Raw genomic sequence first — 20,031 nt, forward strand, 5'->3', positions numbered from 1 at the left:
TGTGTGTTTCAGACTCCGACCCTGCCTGTGTGTGTTTCAGACTCCGACCCTGCCTGTGTGTGTTTCAGACTCCGACCCTGCCTGTGTGTGTGTGTGTGTGTGTGTGTGTGTGTGTGTGTGTGTGTGTGTGTTTCAGACTCCAACCCTGCCTGTGTGTGTGTGTGTGTGTGTGTTTGTTTCAGACTCCAACCCTCCCTCTGTGTGTGTGTGTGTGTGTGTGTGTGTGTGTGTGTGTGTGTGTGTGTAAGTGTGTGTTTCAGACTCCAACTGTGTGTGTGTGTTTCAGACTCTAACCCTGCCTGTGTGTGTGTGTGTGTTTCAGACTCTAACCCTGCCTGTGTGTGTGTATGTGTTTCAGACTAACCCTGCCTGTGTGTGTGTGTGTGTGTGTGTGTGTGTGTGTGTGTGTGTGTGTATGTGTTTCAGACTAACCCTGCCTGTGTGTGTGTGTGTGTGTTTCAGACTCTAACCCTGCCTGTGTGTGTGTGTTTGTTTCAGGAGCTGCTGGGTGTGCTTCGCCACAGACGAGGACGACCGCATGGCGGAGTGGGTGCGTCCGTGCCGTTGCCGTGGCAGCACTAAGTGGGTGCACCAGGCGTGTCTCCAGCGCTGGGTGGACGAGAAGCAGAGGGGCAACAGCACGGCCCGTGTGGCCTGCCCACAATGCAACGCTGAGTACCTCATCGTCTTCCCCAAACTGGGTATGACACCACAGGACAGGGGGGGCTGGGGGGGTGTCAGGGGGCTGGGTATGACACCACAGGACAGGGGGGGCTGGGGGGGGGGTGTCAGGGGGCTGGGTATGACACCACAGGACAGGGGGGGCTGGGGGGGGTGTCAGGGGGCTGGGTATGACACCACAGGACAGGGGGGGGGGGTGTCAGGGGGCTGGGTATGACACCACAGGACAGGGGGGGCTGGGGGGGGTGTCAGGGGGCTGGGTATGACACCACAGGACAGGGGGGCTGGGGGGGGTGTCAGGGGGCTGGGTATGACACCACAGGACAGGGGGGGCTGGGGGGGGTGGTGTCAGGGGGCTGGGTATGACACCACAGGACAGGGGGGGTGGGTGGGTGGGTGGGTATGACACCACAGGACAGGGGGGCTGGGTGGGTATGACACCACAGGGCTGGGGGGGCGTCAGGGGCCGGAGATTAGGAATTAGGAGGTGGGAGATGAATATAGTAAACTCATAAAAAGTTCGGAAACGTTATTTCGGTCGATTATTTCTCCCCTTTAATAATACCAAATGGCATTGTATTTTATACCGTTAGAAAGACGGTATGAAGGCCTGATTAGTCACCTTTACAACAAGGTACAACTTGCAAGGATCATGCATTCGTGGAATGAGCAACACAGCTAAATGTGTGGGTAGCGGCCCAACAAAAATGTGCCAAAATCCCCTGCACTATTCTTCTGTCCTCTGTCATAACTTGTCTTATCATTGAAGGCAATCTCAATGCAGTGAGATATCGGACGATATAAAATACAATACCAATTGGTATTATTAAAGGGGAGGAATAATCGACCGAATAACGTTTCCAAACTTTTTTTTAATGATTTGATCAGGCCTTCTGTGAAGAACGTTTGTGTCATTTTTTTGTGTGTACTGAAATTGTGTGCCAGCTAGTCTACAAAACGAAGATGGCATTGAGCCTAAGAACTGTCTTATCTGCTCAAACTAACCTTGTGTTTCGGTGGCACTCAAAGGCAATTGTCCATGTAAATTGATACCGAAATGCTCAGAGGAGGACACTTTTCAGAGCTCCCTGGCCTAATAACTTTTGCACAGTAACAGTGAGACACAGTAACAGTGAGACACAGTAACAGTGAGACACAGTATCAGTGAGACACAGTAACAGTGAGACACAGTAACAGTGAGACACAGTAACAGTGAGACACAGTAACAGTGAGACACAGTATCAGTGAGACACAGTAACAGTGAGACACAGTAACAGTGAGACACAGTAACAGTGAGACACAGTATCAGTGAGACACAGTAACAGTGAGACACAGTATCAGTGAGACACAGTAACAGTGAGACACAGTATCAGTGAGACACAGTAACAGTGAGACACAGTATCAGTGAGACACAGTAACAGTGAGACACAGTAACAGTGAGACACAGTATCAGTGAGACACAGTAACAGTGAGACACAGTAACAGTGAGACACAGTAACAGTGAGACACAGTATCAGTGAGACACAGTAACAGTGAGACACAGTAACAGTGAGACACAGTATCAGTGAGACACAGTAACAGTGAGACACAGTAACAGTGAGACACAGTAACAGTGAGACACAGTATCAGTGAGACACAGTAACAGTGAGACACAGTATCAGTGAGACACAGTAACAGTGAGACACAGTAACAGTGAGACACAGTAACAGTGAGACACAGTATCAGTGAGACACAGTATCAGTGAGACACAGTAACAGTGAGACACAGTAACAGTGAGACACAGTAACAGTGAGACACAGTAACAGTGAGACACAGTATCAGTGAGACACAGTAACAGTGAGACACAGTATCAGTGAGACACAGTATCAGTGTCCCTGAGTCTAAATGACCAGGAGCTCTTCAAGTCATTCTGCTTGTCTTCTACTCTGCCTGTTTGTTTACTCCAGACCTAGCGTAGGTTAAGTGGCGCGTCTGGTAAATACACCCTTTAAATCAGGAACAGCAGGGCACCCTCGCATGATCCTGCTGTGCTCAATGGAGAGTGACTGGCAAATGGCATGCTGGAGAGGGCGAGGGAGGCGCCCCGATGCAATTATCCCAACACGTCAGAGTGACAGGGTCACTGATTGTTCCCAAACACTGGCACTTAGTCATCAAGTAAACACAGCCCTTTCTGTTTGTGTAGGACTTTGTCTCTGCATGTTAGAGATACAGATGATACAGATCGACATGTCAGGTCATAGTGATGGAGGGAACGTAAGTGGAAACTCCATGGGGAAAAATAGTAGTTTTATAAATAAAGTACTTTACCTGGTACGTATGTAAGTACCTTTACCTGGTACGTATGTAAGTACCTTTACCTGGTACGTATGTAAGTACCGTTACCTGGTACGTATGTAAGTACCGTTACCTGGTACGTATGTAAGTACCTTTACCTGGTACGTATGTAAGTACCGTTACCTGGTACGTATGTAAGTACCTTTACCTGGTACGTATGTAAGTACCTTTACCTGGTACGTATGTAAGTACCTTTACCTGGTACGTATGTAAGTACCGTTACCTGGTACGTATGTAAGTACCGTTACCTGGTACGTATGTAAGTACCTTTACCTGGTACGTATGCAAGTACCTTTACCTGGTACGTATGTAAGTACCTTTACCTGGTACGTAATGCAAGTACCTTTACCTGGTACGTATGTAAGTACCTTTACCTGGTACGTATGTAAGTACCTTTACCTGGTACGTATGCAAGTACCTTTACCTGGTACGCCGTTAAATCACTCTGCATCTAATGAGGGTGTAGTACTAACTGCATCTAATGAGGGTGGAGTACTAACTGCATCTAATGAGGGTGGAGTACTAACTGCATCTAATGAGGGTGTAGTGTAGTCTAATGAGGGTGTAGTGTACTAATGAGGGTGTAGTGTAGTCTAATGAGGGTGTAGTGTAGTCTAATGAGGGTGTAGTGTAGTCTAATGAGGGTGTAGTGGGCAGTGAAGGCAACCAGGAACCAGTGGGTCATTAACAGTTGCATGTTGTTGTCATCATTTGACATACAGTGGGATGCAAAAATTAATCTCCAAGTGATTGAAAGCAAACCTGAACACTAAATGGTACAAAGTTAAACATGACACCTTTCTGCAAATTTTAAAGCAGGGTTTCTTTTTATTTTCTTAAATGATAAAAAGGAAAAGGGCCCTGTGCAAAAGTTTGGGAACCCTTTTGGATTATTCTTTGTTACCTTTTGAGACGATGATTACTAAGGCCCAGACCAAGGTGTTTGCAAGCTGTTATAGTTGCCCGAGGAGGAGTTACAAAGTACTAGCTGACAGGGTTCCCAAACTTTTGCACAAGGCCTTTTTCCTTGTTTTATTATTTTTAAACTGTAAAAAGTTAAAAATAAAAATTAATCTTGCTTTAAAATGTGTTGAAATGTGCCATGTTTAACTTTATACAATTAGAGGTTAGTAGGGGTGTAACGGATCACCTAACTCACAGATCGGATCGTGTCACGTTTTTTGAGTCACGGATCGGATCATTTTTCGGATCAACACAAAAATATTTTTTATTTTTATAAAAACTGCTTTTTCCTTAAATTCTGTAAAAACACCACTTTTATTATGTGAAAAAAACCAACAACATTCAAGATGTCAACTGGTAATATATATATATAACATATTCTACACTCAAACATTACATACAGTATTATACTGAAATACACATTCAACTTAAATTATAGTGCAATATGAGAGAGGGAGGCGCCTGGTTGCAGCAGTGAATCACTGGGCTCTTTAAAGCAGACGAATAAACATGTTTTATGCCACTTCTAACTAAATAATAAAGTGAACCCTTCCTTTGAACATGGTATGAAAAAAATGCCTACATTATCAGAAGTTGTCGAGCTACCTTTTTCGTGCCTCCCGTCATAATTGACAGAGAAGCCAAAGTGCTCCCATACATGGGATTTAAATGACGAGGGACGCATTTCGAGTTCTTCTCCGCCGAACAACTAGCTCGCCATGATACACTTGGGCCGCGTTCGTAAATTCGCTTTGAGAGTGCCGGAGCGCACACTGGGTCCGACGTCATAAAGGGACCAAGTAATTTGTTTGGACGAGGCGTTCCTTGAATGCGGATTAGATTCCAGAGCTTACGAACGCAGCCTTGTTGTTGTGGATTCCCAGATTCACGTGTAGTGAGTAAACAACAGATTCTTTTTTTTTTTGCATTATCAACCTATCATTGCGCTTTAGAGTAAAACAAAGCACGCAACTGTCGCGTCTATCTTTTCATGGCAACTCTACATTGTGATTTACAAGAGATATTAACTAATATTAAGTAATATTATTACTTGTTTACATTTTGCAATTGATCCGCGGTACACATGAGTGCCGAACCGTGGAGGGCGATCCGTTACACCCCTAGAGGTTAGGTTTGCTTCTTTTCACTTAGATATTAATTATAAAGGGCATTTTGACTAGGGGTGCCCACATTTTAGAACCCCATTGTACAATCTGCAATTTCATAATCTGTCTCAAACTGAAAAATAACCTTGCCCTACTTGAGGACTTTTTCACCAGACCCCGTCACAAATACCCAAGCGCTTGCGTCTCCAAGGGCCTCTTCCACGTGGAGAAAAAGCTCCCACCTGGGATGTTGTGTGTACAACCCCAGACAGGTTAATCTCCCCTCAAGGGAAGACAAAGGGAACAGGGTGAGATGAGATGGCTGAAGCCCCAGACCAGGGTACTGACCCTCACCCAGATGTCCTCAGAGACAAAGACACAGGGATGGAGAGAGGAACTGATGCCCTTGGCTGTTATGAACAGACATCTAGCTGTAGAGAGAGCAAGAGAGAGAGAGAGAGAGAGAGAGAGAGAGAGAGAGGAAAGGGGAGATGGTCAGAAAGACAGAGAGATTAAGTGAGGAGAGGAGAGACCTTGTGATGTGGCAGGCACGTGGACCAGCATGACAGCCTGTTCCTCCCCAGAGAGAAGAACCTTCGCCTGGTAAGCAAATGTGAGGTCATGTTCTCACATGAAAGTCTGAATCAGGACCCGGAGCAAGTGGATGAGTTTGCAACATTGTTGCATAAATTATTTCTCTGATTTGTGTTCTCACAGCCCTTCATGTAAACGAAGTAACATACGCAATCGAAGCAACAGACGTGGTAGTTGATTGGTCAGAAAAATTGAAAATTGCCCGTTCGTCCCGCTCTTTTCCTATGGACTGCCTAGAGCAGCGTTCTCACCTAAAGCGAAGCGAAGCAAAGTGATGGATGCGTCGTTTCTAACTGGAGCGAAACCACCCTTTTCAAGCGGAGCATCCGACGGATTTTTGCTCCGGGAGCGACTTTGAATGCGCCTTTTCACAGCTCCAAACGACGCAGAGCAAAGCGAACTTTATCCTAAACTCCGATTCCAAGTGAAGCAAATGTTCTAGTGAGAACACCCCCTAAATGTTCTAGTGAGTACACACCCTAAATGTAAGCCATTAAATCACTCTGCATTAGGGGTGCAAAGGTTTGGGTGGCCCACGGTTCGGTATGAACCTCGGTTTTTGGGTCACAGGTTCGGTTTCTGTACGTGTTTTGTGCATAAGGAGAAAATGCTACTATTTATTTACAAACTGTTGCTTTACTTTATTTTGCTTATACTTATGGAACTTTGACATTCAGACTCATTCCAGAATATGACTGGTATATTATATAATATAAACAATATAAATATCTATAAACAAAAAACACTTTCAAATGTAAAATAAATAAATAAACACTTTCAAATGTAAAAGTGCCTCTTAACATTGACTACTGGTATAGGAGAGGAAGTAATAAAAGTAAAAGTGCACTTTAGCCTTGACAGCTGGTAGCCCATATACAATCTGGGGGAAAACTAATTCAAAAGTAGCACTTAGCCTATTTTAAATAAACATATCCTTACTTCAGTACAGGCTCTAGTATTCAGGATTTTAAGTGTAACATCAATTAGATATCGGCTATCTATTCCAATATTGTGAGGTTCTTCTTTAAAAAGATAAGCTTGTCGACATTCTCTGCAGCAAGGCGAGAGCGCATATACGACACGCGTTAAGCAATGCTTGCAGACAGTAACGTTTCTGTTCACTGTTTTCGTTCCCTCATCTCTGTATTCAATGTCAAAACCCAAATGACCCCCTCACGGCAGATTTGTCGGAATCCAGGGCTTCCTCAAACTTTTGTTCTCATCTCCTCTCAACCACATTCATGTTCTCAACTCCTCTCAACCATATTCATGCTTTCAACTCGGCATGTTCACATAAAAAAATTATCTGACTTTTAATGGAACGCAGCCTAAGCCGAAGATGCCACGATTCACTAGTGCCTATGGAACCGTGGATGGTGAACCGTACGGTTCAATATAAATCCGTGAACCATTGCATCCCTACTCTGCATACACTATAATTACTCTTTATTCACTATACTTACTCTGCATACACTATAATTACTCTTTATTCACTATACTTACTCTGCAAACACTATAATTACTCTTTATTCACTATACTTACTCTGCATACACTATAATTACTCTGCATACACTATAATTACTCTTTATTCACTATACTTACTCTGCATACACTATAATTACTCTGCATACACTATAATTACTCTGCATACACTATAATTACTCTGCATACACTATAATTACTCTGCAAACACTATAATTACTCTGCATACACTATAATTACTCTGCATACACTATAATTACTCTGCAAACACTATAATTACTCTGCATACACTATAATTACTCTGCATGCACTATAATTACTCTGTATGCACTATAATTACTCTGCATGCACTATAATTACTCTGCATACACTAATCTAATGAGGGTGTAGAGGCCAGTGGAGGCTACCAGAAACCAGTGGGTCATTAACAATTAAAAGTTGTTAATCTTTCATCCTGAATAGTAACCACATAGAGACAAAATGGTAAATGGACTGTACTTTTATAGCTCCTTATTCCAAAATGTTTTTCTTTCATTTTTTCGCTGAGTGGGGCAGTCCCACTCATATTTGTGTGGTGGCCTGGGAAAACCCTTCACATGGTGGCATTTTGACATTTTAATTTTTTTATATTTCCATAAATTAGAAGTTCTCAGCTATTCATAACTGGTTGAATGACTGAGATAGCCCTTTATTTTAAAAAGTTATGAGCATTTTAATGTAGCATGTCAAAAAAAGTGAAAGGGGAGAAATCCTCCCCTTTCTCCTCCGGGTCGGGGGAGGAGCCTATGCAGATCGGCCGGTCTCGTTTGTCTGCTTGTGATGCGGTGAGTCTGCTCGCCTCGTCGGTATGCGAGGGACAGATCCATTTGTGTGTCTTCTAGTTAAGATTTTATTACTTTATGCTTATTGTGAGCATCAGTAAACTGGCAATAACACAGGTGGAAGTATCGTCTCTCCTTTCGCTCATGTGTGCGTGCGTTGCTTAACTGAGAATGAGACACGTTCAACGTGATGTTGTTTCGCTAGCAAACTACCCGCCACAAAAACATCAAAATAAGTACTTTCTCTTTTGTTTTCTTAAAATGTTTATTCACCATAATGTAGTATGGAGTTCAAAGTACTAGAATACCACATAATATCAAAATCGCCAAAATCGCGATTTCCATCTATATTTGCTCTTTGCCACGAACGAACGCCAGCGACATCCGACGGGTTTTCCCAGGCCACCACACATTTGTATTTTTTATTGTCCAAAGCGCTTTACAACGGCCTCTCATTCACCCATTCACACACACGTTCACACACCGATGGCGGCAAGCTACCATGCAAGGCGCCGGCCGGCCCGCTCATTGGGAGCAATTTGGTGTTCAGTGTCCAGTTGCCCGAGGACACTTCGACACGTGGCCAGCCCGGGATCGAACCGCCAACCTTGTGATCGTTAGACGGTGGCTCTACCTCCTGAACCACAGCTGCCCCAACGAGACGCTACCTGAGAGCAGGAGGGCAGGAGCATGACAGAAGACAGTGACTGCGTTTACATCCACACCATATTCCTGTATTAATCTGAATATGCTCAATATTCCGATCGGGGAAGTGTGATGTAAACACGTACCGAACCCGATTACGGCCATATTCTGATTCGGCAATATTCCGATTAAGACCCCTGGCATAAGCCTGTTTGAATCGGAATATTACAATAACCCGAATCAGGGTTTCCGTTAGAAAAATTTGCCGTCGGACATCGTGTCCGGGAAGAATTCGATTTACCGGACAAACGTGATATATTCCGGTCATCATATTAAAATATAATAAAAAATATTTTTTCTTCTTCAAATCTAATATAGCTGTTTGTCGCGGTGATTACTGTTGTGTAGCGGCCTATATATGCCATTTAATGTCTATTTCTCATCCGATACGATTAGATGCGAGCTATATAATAATATAACATGATTTGACGCATGCGCGCTATGCCATGCGTCAAATCCAGCGCTGAACGGGTCCAGCGCTGAACGGGCGCCTCACTGGGAACTGAACAGACAGCATCGATCAATGAACGGACTCCACATTACGTTAACTGAAGTTTGTTAAATTGTTTGGGATTAATGTGAGTTTTCTATTTTCTCTTTCCAGTTTTACCCTTTTTTTTATTTTTATCAATAAAACAACGTCATTTCTATAACCAGGGGGGTGTTCCATCGACGTCGCTGGAGGAAAGTCTGGGCTTGTTTTGACAAGTCTCGCGAGATCTATCAAGATATGCCTGGATCTTTTTAAGAGTCTCGCGGGACTTGGCGAAGTAGGCCTAGGTTTTCCTTTGGCGACGTTGATAGAACACCCCCCAGGTCTCGCTGGTTGAGAAGGCATTTCGTTTAGCTGCCTGTCAAATCATACTTAGGGGATAGCCCTGTAAGCTCATACGGGTCTGTATGTCGTCCTGAAAACCGGCTGTTAGATCATATCGCTGAAGTTTGTCTCCATCTTAGTGTAAATGTTGTCCGTTTCGTTTGTTATCCTTGTTATTGTGCGATAAAGTTAAGGCTTTCCGCTTCGGGCCACCATTTTCAGCTGGGCACCGGACACACACACACTCGTGCACGCGCGGCACTGCCCGAGAGAGACCCGCCCCCTTTGGTTAGCCTATAGGCTGGCTGGAGGGGGCGGGTCCTTCTCTCTCGGGCAGTGTGTGTGTTTGGTGCTCAGCTGAGAATGGTGGCCCAAAGCCAATTTGAATACAAAATGTGAACTTTAGCGAATTGTATTCAAATTGTGCTTAGAGGGAATTATTTTCACCGGACATTTTGTCCGACGAGTTTTCAAATTGTCGGACTTCGACAAATTTTACCGGACAAAGTCCGGGAATTACCGGTTAACGGAAACCCTGACCCGAATATTGACCTTAATGGGAATATGGTGTGCATGTAAACGCAGTCAATGTTGAGTAGGAGGCCCAGCTCTTCTGGTAAACAAGGCCACGTGTATTTTTAGTGGCCTGGTCGTGCTGTCAGTCACCTCAGTGCTATAGCCAGCAGACTCAGCTACACTAGGGGTACTGGGGGACTGGGATTGGGACACTTGGCTCTCAGTCTGAAATGAGTCAGGCCAAGTACTGGACTTCACTAATGTGTCACGACAGTCTAAATAAAGTAAGATCAACTGAAAGACAGCCAGAGTACTTCAGATGAAGGCAACTCTTCCACTGCCTCGAACGACAGTACTCCATGGTTGAAGTACCTGGGCTTGACTGACATTGCCATCATCCTCTATCCACCTAGGGAGCTATTTTCCTCTGCTTAGCATTTCAGATGGTATTGACTGTGCATGAATCCATATTAGGGATTTGGTACAGCGGCAGACTTTTGAATGTCATTTCTGATTCCGGTAATCCCGTGGGTAGACGAGGCATCTTGTGAATCTCAATGTGAATTTCCCCCCTCTTTTGTCCCAGACAGGCCATTCTGTTATATTTTATGCCCATTATGTAAATTACTCTGGGCGTCTAGAGTAGCCTAACGCCGGAGCTGTACAAATAACCTTGTCTCTGTCTCTCTCCAGAGGCCCCTGTGTCTGCCGGTTATTTTGGGATAAGTCTGTCTGTGTCACTCTGCTTTCGCCTCTGCAGCTGCGAAATCCCGGCGTAATGCTTATCCGGTTAACCGTCAAACAGGGGTGAAAAGGGGGAGAAAATGAGTGAGAGAGAGACTGAGAGAATGTCCTGTTCAGTCTCCCATCCTCGGTGACCTTCCCTGTTTGTTTGTCTTTGAATACCCTTGTGGTTTAGCCAACAGTTACCTCCTGTCAATGTACCTCATCTGGTGAATAATACTGTCCTAGAGAATCATATAGGCCTACATCCCTCCTCTTTTGACATATACCCAAAGCGCTTGCCTTACCTTTTGATTTAACCATGTCTGAACGTCTCCAAGGGCCTCTTCCACGTGGAGAAAAAGCTCCCACCTGGGATGTTGTGTGTACAACCCCAGACAGGTTAATCTCCCCTCAAGGGAAGACAAAGGGAACAGGGTGAGATGAGATGGCTGAAGCCCCAGACCAGGGTACTGACCCTCACCCAGATGTCCTCAGAGACAAAGACACAGGGATGGAGAGAGGAACTGATGCCCTTGGCTGTTATGAACAGACATCTAGCTGTAGAGAGCAAGAGAGAGAGAGAGGAAAGGGGAGATGGTCAGAAGGACAGAGAGATTAAGTGAGGAGAGGAGAGACCTTGTGATGTGGCAGGCACGTGGACCAGCATGACAGCCTGTTACTCCCCAGAGAGAAGAACCTTGGCCTCCCCTGTGTGCACACAGACAGAGGTGTGGGGGGGAGAGAGAGAGAGGAAATTGGCCCACGGCAGGAGGGAGTAGCTCATCAAACAGTGGTGGAGACTAGAGCTGCCACTACTGCTGACGAAGCACAAAAAAACTCATGTCCCCAAAATAGCTTTGTGCTCGGACAGCAGTTGGCCAATCGGTGCGCTGATGCTGCCACCTGGATCAGCAGTCTGCCTGGCTGCCTGTGCTCCTGTGCTCCACCCTGCCAGGGAGACTGGGATATGCACTTTGCAGAGTTCTGAAGTCAAACCATGACGTCCTTAAGTCAGGATGTTTATTCTGGTGGAATGCTGTTCTTTACCACAGGGTACTGTGCTAGTGATGTCAGTGGCTGAGTGAGTGGGAGTCGGATGAGTAGAGGTGAGGATATAGACAGTTCGAATGAGGATATAGACAGACATGATAGAGGAAGAGCATTCACTTAGATGAAGAGAAGGAGGTCTGTGCCACCCCCAGGGCTGACCCCCAGGGCTGACCCCCAGGGCTGTCCCCCAGGGCTGTCCCCCCAGGGCTGTCCCCCCAGGGCTGTCCCCCCAGGGCTGTCCCCCAAGGCTGACCCCCCAGGACTGACCCCCAGGGTCAGGGGGTGTGTAGGCAGTGGAAGGTTGGGGGGTTTCCCCCCCTCTGTGGATTTTCTTTTTTTCAAATCAGTTGTGCAATAGTAAATTTTGGTGAGTTGTTTCTATACAATTGACTTATGACATTAAGGTAATGAATAAAGGAGACAGCTACAGTATGTAGGTAGTAATCTACATCTTTCCTAGCAGGTGGACCTGGTTCAATCTCCTTAGAAACAAAACATTACAGATGTAGCTATTCTCAACTCTAAATTAACTGCACTGTTAAAACGCTAGTATTGTAAGACCTCACCTGTGTCCTGTACTTGTCTCTGCTGCCCTTTGACCAAAAAAGGTCTATGTCCATTTTCCTTTTTTCCCCTGGCATATTTGTGTTACCAGCTCACCTATTAAAAGTGAGACGATTTGACAATATCAAAAACATGCTTGCACACACATGATAAGTTACTGACACACAAGTTATTGCTACTGGCCCCAATTTGGTACAATTATTACTGAAATTATTGAGAATAGAGACATAGTTGTATGTACTTAAACTAGCTGTTGTACCCTTTAATATTCGCTAACTAGCTTGTTAGAGTTAGCTTCACAATCGCGGGTGATGTTAGGTCGGATTTTTCACTAAAATAACATATTAGAACATGTTTGTATTACATTTGTTACATTAATATGTCACAACACTATTATGGCGTTTATACAGTTTGTTTAACCAGGGCTGCCAAGTTTCACCAAAAGTTTGGAATGAGATTTTTTGGCGGTGGAGCAACCCAAAACTGTGCATGTTTTGGCAGCGGCGGCCCCTCTCTCCCACCCAATTATTTGTGCTAGTTTCCTGCAATTTTACATGTTGTTCATAATAAACCAGCACAATACATTTTAATAATTTTAACATTTGATAAAACAAGAGAAATTCAGACAATATCATATTTATGAAATCGTAATAAACAAATACAGTAGCCTACAGACTCTAAAAGAAAATGGGGGCCCCATCAACAGGACTCAGCCCCTTGGTCAGCAGCAGAAAGACCCGTGGTCATCATCTTATATACAGTGCATTGCTCATAGATGGCTATCATGTTATACAGTACATACCAGGGTTTTTCCTGGATCAGAATGAGGCATTGGCGGTTGATGTTGTGCGCGCGCAGTTTGTATTTGTATTGTAAAGAGGATCATGGACAAGGTTTTAACATTAACGTTACTCGTGGCTTGTTTATTGAGGAACGGGGCTACTAGCCAGAGTAGACACCTTGATGTCCCGCTTCACTACAGCCAGGGTTGCCAGATGGGATTGGTCATTTCCAGCCTAACCACAGTCTAAAAACCGCTAAATCCAGTGGCCCATTCGGCGTTAACCAACCCCATCTGGCAACCCTGACTACAGCGCATGGCTGGTGGGGTGAGATGGAGCCGGGAGGATTTTGAGTTACCGTTGTGTGGATAAAATCACAAAAATGACAACGTGTTTCAGATTACATTTTCTGGGTAAAAAGACAGGTTCTTTAAGCCAGGTATGGCGAGTGCCATAAATTGCCATACCAAAACGATGCCTATCGAGACACAGAGAGTGAGCCACACACTTTTAATGAATGGATTGAAGAGCCGCACACAGACAGGCAAAGAGCCACATGCGGGTTGGCCACCCCTGCCCTAGTAGCACCGCTTCGGTGGTGCTAGCTTCGTTAATAGGGCCCAGGGATTAAAGTTCTCCGTCGCTACGACGGATTTCCGTCAATTTTTTCCAAGTCGCGACGGATTTCCGTCAATTGGCTACATATGTCCAGTGTACTAGAACCACTCTACTACGGAGTGTTTGTCCGTGAATAACACCGGCTATGCCCCGGGGTAGAAACACAAGACTATGGCTGGATAAGGTCTACAGGTCTCCACGGTCATTTTAAGCCGTCAACCAGCCCGCTACGACCACGGGAAGTCATGTTAAAAGTGAAGTTACTTCTGTTAAACTGGCGCTAAGCTAACATCGCTAGTCGCTAACTCCCTCCTGGCCTTAAAGAGACAAGCGCCCTTTTCTCATCTCAATCTCAAAGAGCTTCATTAGCTCACCACATCTACACATTTGGTCCCACACACTCCAGATTTGAACCCAAGGTTCTACCCAGGGTTAGTTACCCCTGGTAGAAAGCCCTTTGCTCTCAGACCTTCAGAACCCATTGAAAGTAGTGGAGGTACTCCAGAAGTCCAAATGCATCTCTAACCCTAGGAAACCCTAGGAAGCCCTAACCCTAATGGCATGAAAATGCAACATGTTGTACTCCCTGTACCCCTGTACGTGTGAGAACATGTCTTTTTACACTAGGCACTTCACATCAAGCATTAGAGCTCCCTACAGGTTCCCGCTAGCTCGCGTGCAAGGCCTCCCAGGAATGGCCTAGGACTCTGAAAGTTGATTTGGTACAATGTAGGGATACAATCAAGGAGTGTGTAGAGTTTGGTGACTGTGACTCTTTCCATGCCCGTTCCCTGGGCCCAAACGTACGCCAGCAGCAGCCACCCACTTTAATGAAGGCTTTTCCGGCCTAGTGGTTAAAGGAAGGTTAAAGGACTTTAGCTCAGCAACCACAAGTGCCACAGACACGGTTCAGATATTTTACGAATCGGCTCGGCCCCACCGACAGGCCACACCCACTTTCATACAAGCCACTCCCCCTAATTGTCTAAGCCACACCCATTATCTGATTATTTGTATGTCAGAGTCAACCCTTGCAATAAGTATCAATTTTATTTCATGAATTGAAAACAGCATTGATATCACATAAATCAGAATCAGAATCAGAAGACTTTTATTGCCATGACATGTAAACATGTTAGGAATTTGGTTTGGAACAATGGAGCACGGTTTACAGCAGGACAGGTGCAAGACAGGACAAGACAGTGCAAACCAACATCGAAGTGCAAGAGTCATAATTAATATAAATATAAAGTGCAGAGATCAAGTGTTAAAGTGTTCATATCCAGACAGTCCAGTGGGGGTGGAGGGAGGGTAGATAGATAGATAGGGGGTCAGGTCAGGGGGGGGGGGGGCAGCGGCATTTAGGAGCCGGATGGCTGTGGGGAAAAAGCTGTTTGTATGTCGGGCCTTCACAGTTTTTAGGGACCGCACCCTCCTGCCTGAGGGGAGCGGGGCGAAGAGACCGTGTCCTGGGTGTGCGGGGTCAGCCATGATCTTCCTGGCCCTCCCCAAAGCCCTACTTTTAAACAGGGCCTCAAGGGGGGGCAAAGGGCAGCCAATCACCCTCTCCGCCGAGCGTATCACATAAAAGCAAACTGGCAATAGAAAAGCTGTTCAAAAGAATCTTCTTCCCTTAAAACGCTAACGTTATAAAATACAAACATATAGTGGAGGTTAAAATGAGAATATGACTTGGCTTGAACACATTTTCAGTCAGGAGATTTTTTTTTGCTTTAATCCCTGAAGAGTTAGCATCAGGAGACCTAGCCTGCATTGTAGCACGCGTTTAAATATTTAGGCATTGACATTTATCCCTCACTGCTGACTACAGCTAATACCAATTTCCAGAATTTCCTTTCTAATATAACACAGGATTTGGACAGATGGGTTGCACTGCCGAATTCCCTGAGGGCTAGGGTTTCCATAGTTCAAATGAATCTTCTTCTTTTCGTGTCCACAAGAGAGTCAGTTACAAGGCTTGGCTAGATGTGGTTCAACCACAGCTGAACACATTGCTGTCCCTTCTCATTGAACTCTGCCAAGTCCGTTGATGTGCAGGGCTGCTCCAGCAGTAGGCACACCCAGTTTTGGGGTCATGAAAGGAGCGTCCACGTCGCGGCCCTGGGAGTATTGACGAGATCGACAAGATCGACAAGATCGACTAGATACTGCTAATCCTATCACCACTACAAGCAAAAGTTCAAATGAATGTGCTCCCCCGAATTCATTTTGTAAGTTCTATGCTTCCTCTTCCTCCCCCCGCTCTTTATTGGAACGAATTGCCATCTGCAGTTACTAAATTCATCTGGAGAGGTAAACGACCCCGAATTAAATTGACCACATTACAGCGTATTTTAAACTTTACTATTGGGCTTTCACACTGCGTCCTCTGGTAACTTGGTTTAATCCCATGGCTGAGGTTTCTTGGCGTGCTTTGGAAGAGGGATTGACATTCCCTCTCACTCTGAAGGAGGTGCTGTTTTCCAACACTCCACCTGCTCAGTGTAGGCGACGGTTTGGCCCAATCATCTCTCAATTAATCAGTGCCTGGCGAGCAATGATGAAAACATGCAAACTGCCCTCTAGATGGAATCCCTGCTCACCAATATTTAATAATGATGCACTCTTAATTGGGGGGCGTCCGATTAGATTCCAACAATGGGCTGACAGGGGTATTCATTCATTGGGCGATGTTATTGGGGATAAAGGTCTTCACTCTTTTGAAGAGTTACGAATTCAGTTTAACTTACCACGCTCCTCGTTTTTCTTTTATTTACAACTAAGGGCTGCCATGAAAACCTATGGGGTCCCATGGAAGGAGCCACTTCATAGGCACCCGGTGCTTGTTGTTCTGGACAGGGTGGGTAGTACGAGGGGCTTAGTTTCCACATTATATGGGTACTTCCTGCAGAAAACTGCCATTGGCAGTTGGATCGGTATGGAAGGTGGACATTCCGGACTTAGACCTAGAATTTGACTGGGATAAAGTGTGGTCAGATGTCCTATAAACATCAAGGAATCCTGATCACCAACAAATTCATTAGAATTTTATTCATAGGACTTATATGACTCCTCGGAAGATGTGTACTATGAAAATCATAAATGACCCCAATTGTACTCGGTGTCCTCTGGGAGTGTCCAGAGGTTACAGAGTTTTGGGTAATGGTCGCTTCTAAACTTTCTGCTCTGCTCTCTGTGACACTCTGTGATCCCCCTTCTCCTTCTGTATTGATCCTCAATGATCTTTCCCTGTTACCCCTCCCTCAAACTAAAAAACGCATTCTGTTTGCTGGTCTGACGGCAGCAAAGAAAATGGTTGCCACGCGTTGGAAGCCTCCACATTCACTTTCATTTAAACAATGGGTTTTAAGTTTTTAGGATGTTGTTTATTTGGAACTCTCTACAGCCCGTATGCATGGTGCTAAAGAGGCAAATATTAATTTGTGGATATCCACAGCTGTCGATCTTAAAAATCTTTTGAGTTGAGTGTAGGTTATCACAATTGTAATTGACTGTTGTCCTCTGGTCCCTGGGGTGGGTGGGTGGGGGTTATTTGATTTACTTTCTTTTTTGTTTTGGGTCCCGACTTGTAATGTATGTCCCTAATACCAAGATAGCTATATTGTAATTTGTGTGTTGTGGTGTGGTTGTATGGGTTGGCTGTTGGGGGCGTTGATTGCCGGATGTGGCCTTGTTGTCTTGTTTTGTCATTATGTGTGTTTTAAAAGAAAATAAAGAAACAGTTGATCACAAAAAAAACAATAAGTACACAGTACAGACACACCAATAAGTACACAATACAGACACAACAAAGACACCGCAGACACTAAAAGCAGCACATCATCAATTAATACAAACCTAAATCATACTAAAATGCATTACTTGTGTTTCTCTCTCGGGACCGGGCCTAGAGCTTCTGCAGGAGCAGATGTACACTGAATAGCCATGTCTCACAGTTCTGTTTCTGCTCTGCCTCTGAGAGGGATTTCTCAGTGGTTTGCAGTAGGAGAGGACAAAGCAGTTAGCCGTGGACACACTCAGTTTGGGCGAAGGTGGGGCTGATGCTAAGCAAGACCCACCCACTCTGTCCCACTGAAGTGTCTGGTATTGTAAGTGGCGGGGCACTTGTCATTGTCATTCCTCCTTTACTGGCACTAGCGAGTTGGAACAGGGACCAACCTGCCTGCCAACCTGCCTGCCCGCCAGTGACGGAATGGGATGCATTTGCAGTAGTTTTTTTCTCCACCCAGTTTTAATTATCTTAATTATAGAACCTGCTGCCAGGAGCAGAAAACAATTGCTCAGCTTTTGGTTTTGCCAGCAGCCATTAAGTGTGACCTAGTTCCCTCTGGTTCGGATGGCGTAATGCTAAGGCAGGAAGATAGCAGAAGGGATTCTGACACCGTCATCAAAATATGCCAGATTAATGCTCTCAAGCAACACAAGATCAATCTGGTTGGCAAACACAGGTACACTAAAGCAGGCATCTGGAACAGCGCACACCGGAGGCCAATATGTTAAGAACTATAGCCAAAATCTTTTCGCTATTGTGCGCGTGAGCCTTTTACCTTAAATCACCTTAGGAGTATCTAAGAAAAAGCCACTGCTCACTTTAGAATTGGAGGCCAATAGCCTTCCATCTCATTGCTTTTTCAAAATGTGTTTTCAAATCAGACATTTACAATCAGACATTATTTCTGTGTAGTTATTCTCATGACTAGGCTCATTAAGGTTGAACTTTCTGCTGCCTGCATTTCCGCTGGATTTAATGTCAGTTGTGGCATAAGGTGTGTTGGAGAAGTGGATGGTGTCACTGTGTCAGGGTTGCCACGCTACCTGGAAAACAGGGAAAACATGGAAATTATTGAGCCCTGTTCCATACCTGGAAAAGGCATGGAAACTGAGCAAAATTGAACATATACATGGAAATCTTGTGTTGTCCTGGAAAATTTGATAACATTTAATAATTTAAGTTTATTCTCAAATTTAAGTAGTTGGCTTGGAACTGTCTGTGGCTGTTTTAAATGTGGCTTTATCAATGCAGGGCTCGACAGTGCGACTGTTTTGGTCGCATTTGCGAGTGAATATATTTCTGTGCGACTTGGAAATACATTCAATCGCACCAGTGCGACTAAAAAACTGCTGAACTACTGTCATGCGCAGTCAAACTTATGTGTATAAGCGATGAGGGAATGAAAACAGTGAACAGAAACGTGTGTCGCAGAAATGCTTCACGCGAGTCCTATATGCGCTTAAAATGCGCATAATGGGTATATGGGATACAGCTCTCATAGTTCGTAGCGCTGTGTTTTGTTAGCCGCTAGCTGCTAACAGCGTTTGCTTCCGGTTTCATTACAAAGAGGTTAACCCTAGTGCCCCGCGGTGGTGTAGCGGTCTAAGCACTGGCCACTAGTGCAAGCTGCCCACCGGGGACTGGGATCGTATCCCAGCTCGCCAGATCCGGATATGGCTGGGGCACACACGGGGAGCGGCATATTGGGCGGCCGCTCCCGAGGGCGGTATAGGAGTAGTTCCGGACAAGGATCCGTTGCGCAACAGCGCCCCCGGGGTGCCGGAATAACGGTGCTGGGCTCGAGGAGCCAGTCAGCTAGTCTGCCTGGCGGCCTCCTCTGGGACTGCCGGCCACGGGGTCGTGCGGCGGATCCTTCGCAATAGGCAGGGGATAATTGGATGCTAGGTTGGGTTCAATTGGCTACCAAATTGGGTGAAAAAGGGATAAAATCTGAAAAACAAATTTAAAAAAAATAAAATAAATGAGGTTAACCCTATATGTGCCTGACGCCTAACATTCACATGACTCTAACTTCATCTTTTTTCGGATTTCAATGTATGACACATCATTTGAAAGCTTATGATCTGTAGTTCCAATCCACAACACGTCACATTTGAAAGTGTTTATGTAATTTTTTTACATTTGAAAGTGTTTTGTTTATATATATTTATATTATACAATTTACCAGTCATATTCTGGAATGTGTCTAAATGTTAAAGTTCCATAAGTATAAGCAAAATAAAGTAACAGTTTGTAAATAAATAGTAGCATTTAAAAAAAAAAAAAAAAAACGTACCCGTGACCCAAAAACCGAGGTTCATACCGAACCGTGGGCCAACTGAAATTAATATTCTTACTTCCCCTTTACATTGTGTGAGTCTCCATTTTTATTACGGCCAAGAGCCGGTTATGATCATTTTGATATGTTATGATTATGATAATTTGTTGTCGTTGTTGACGAAAATTGCGCAATTT

General features: G+C 44.8%; 1 protein-coding gene across 1 annotated transcript in view; it reads left to right on the plus strand.

Annotated features, from left to right (window-relative positions):
• The window catches only part of marchf5 (membrane-associated ring finger (C3HC4) 5), a 57,564-nt gene that overhangs the window by 8,709 nt on the left and 28,824 nt on the right, over window positions 1-20,031 (plus strand). Inside the window, exon 2 of the mRNA XM_080535103.1 lies at window positions 499-701. Within this exon, the coding sequence (XP_080391229.1) occupies window positions 499-701 (203 nt within the window). The remainder of the gene's footprint in view (window positions 1-498; window positions 702-20,031) is intronic.

This window comes from Nansenia antarctica (genome assembly GCF_963989245.1).
Source record: "Nansenia antarctica genome assembly, chromosome: 1".
NCBI classification, from domain to species: domain Eukaryota; kingdom Metazoa; phylum Chordata; class Actinopteri; order Argentiniformes; family Microstomatidae; genus Nansenia; species Nansenia antarctica.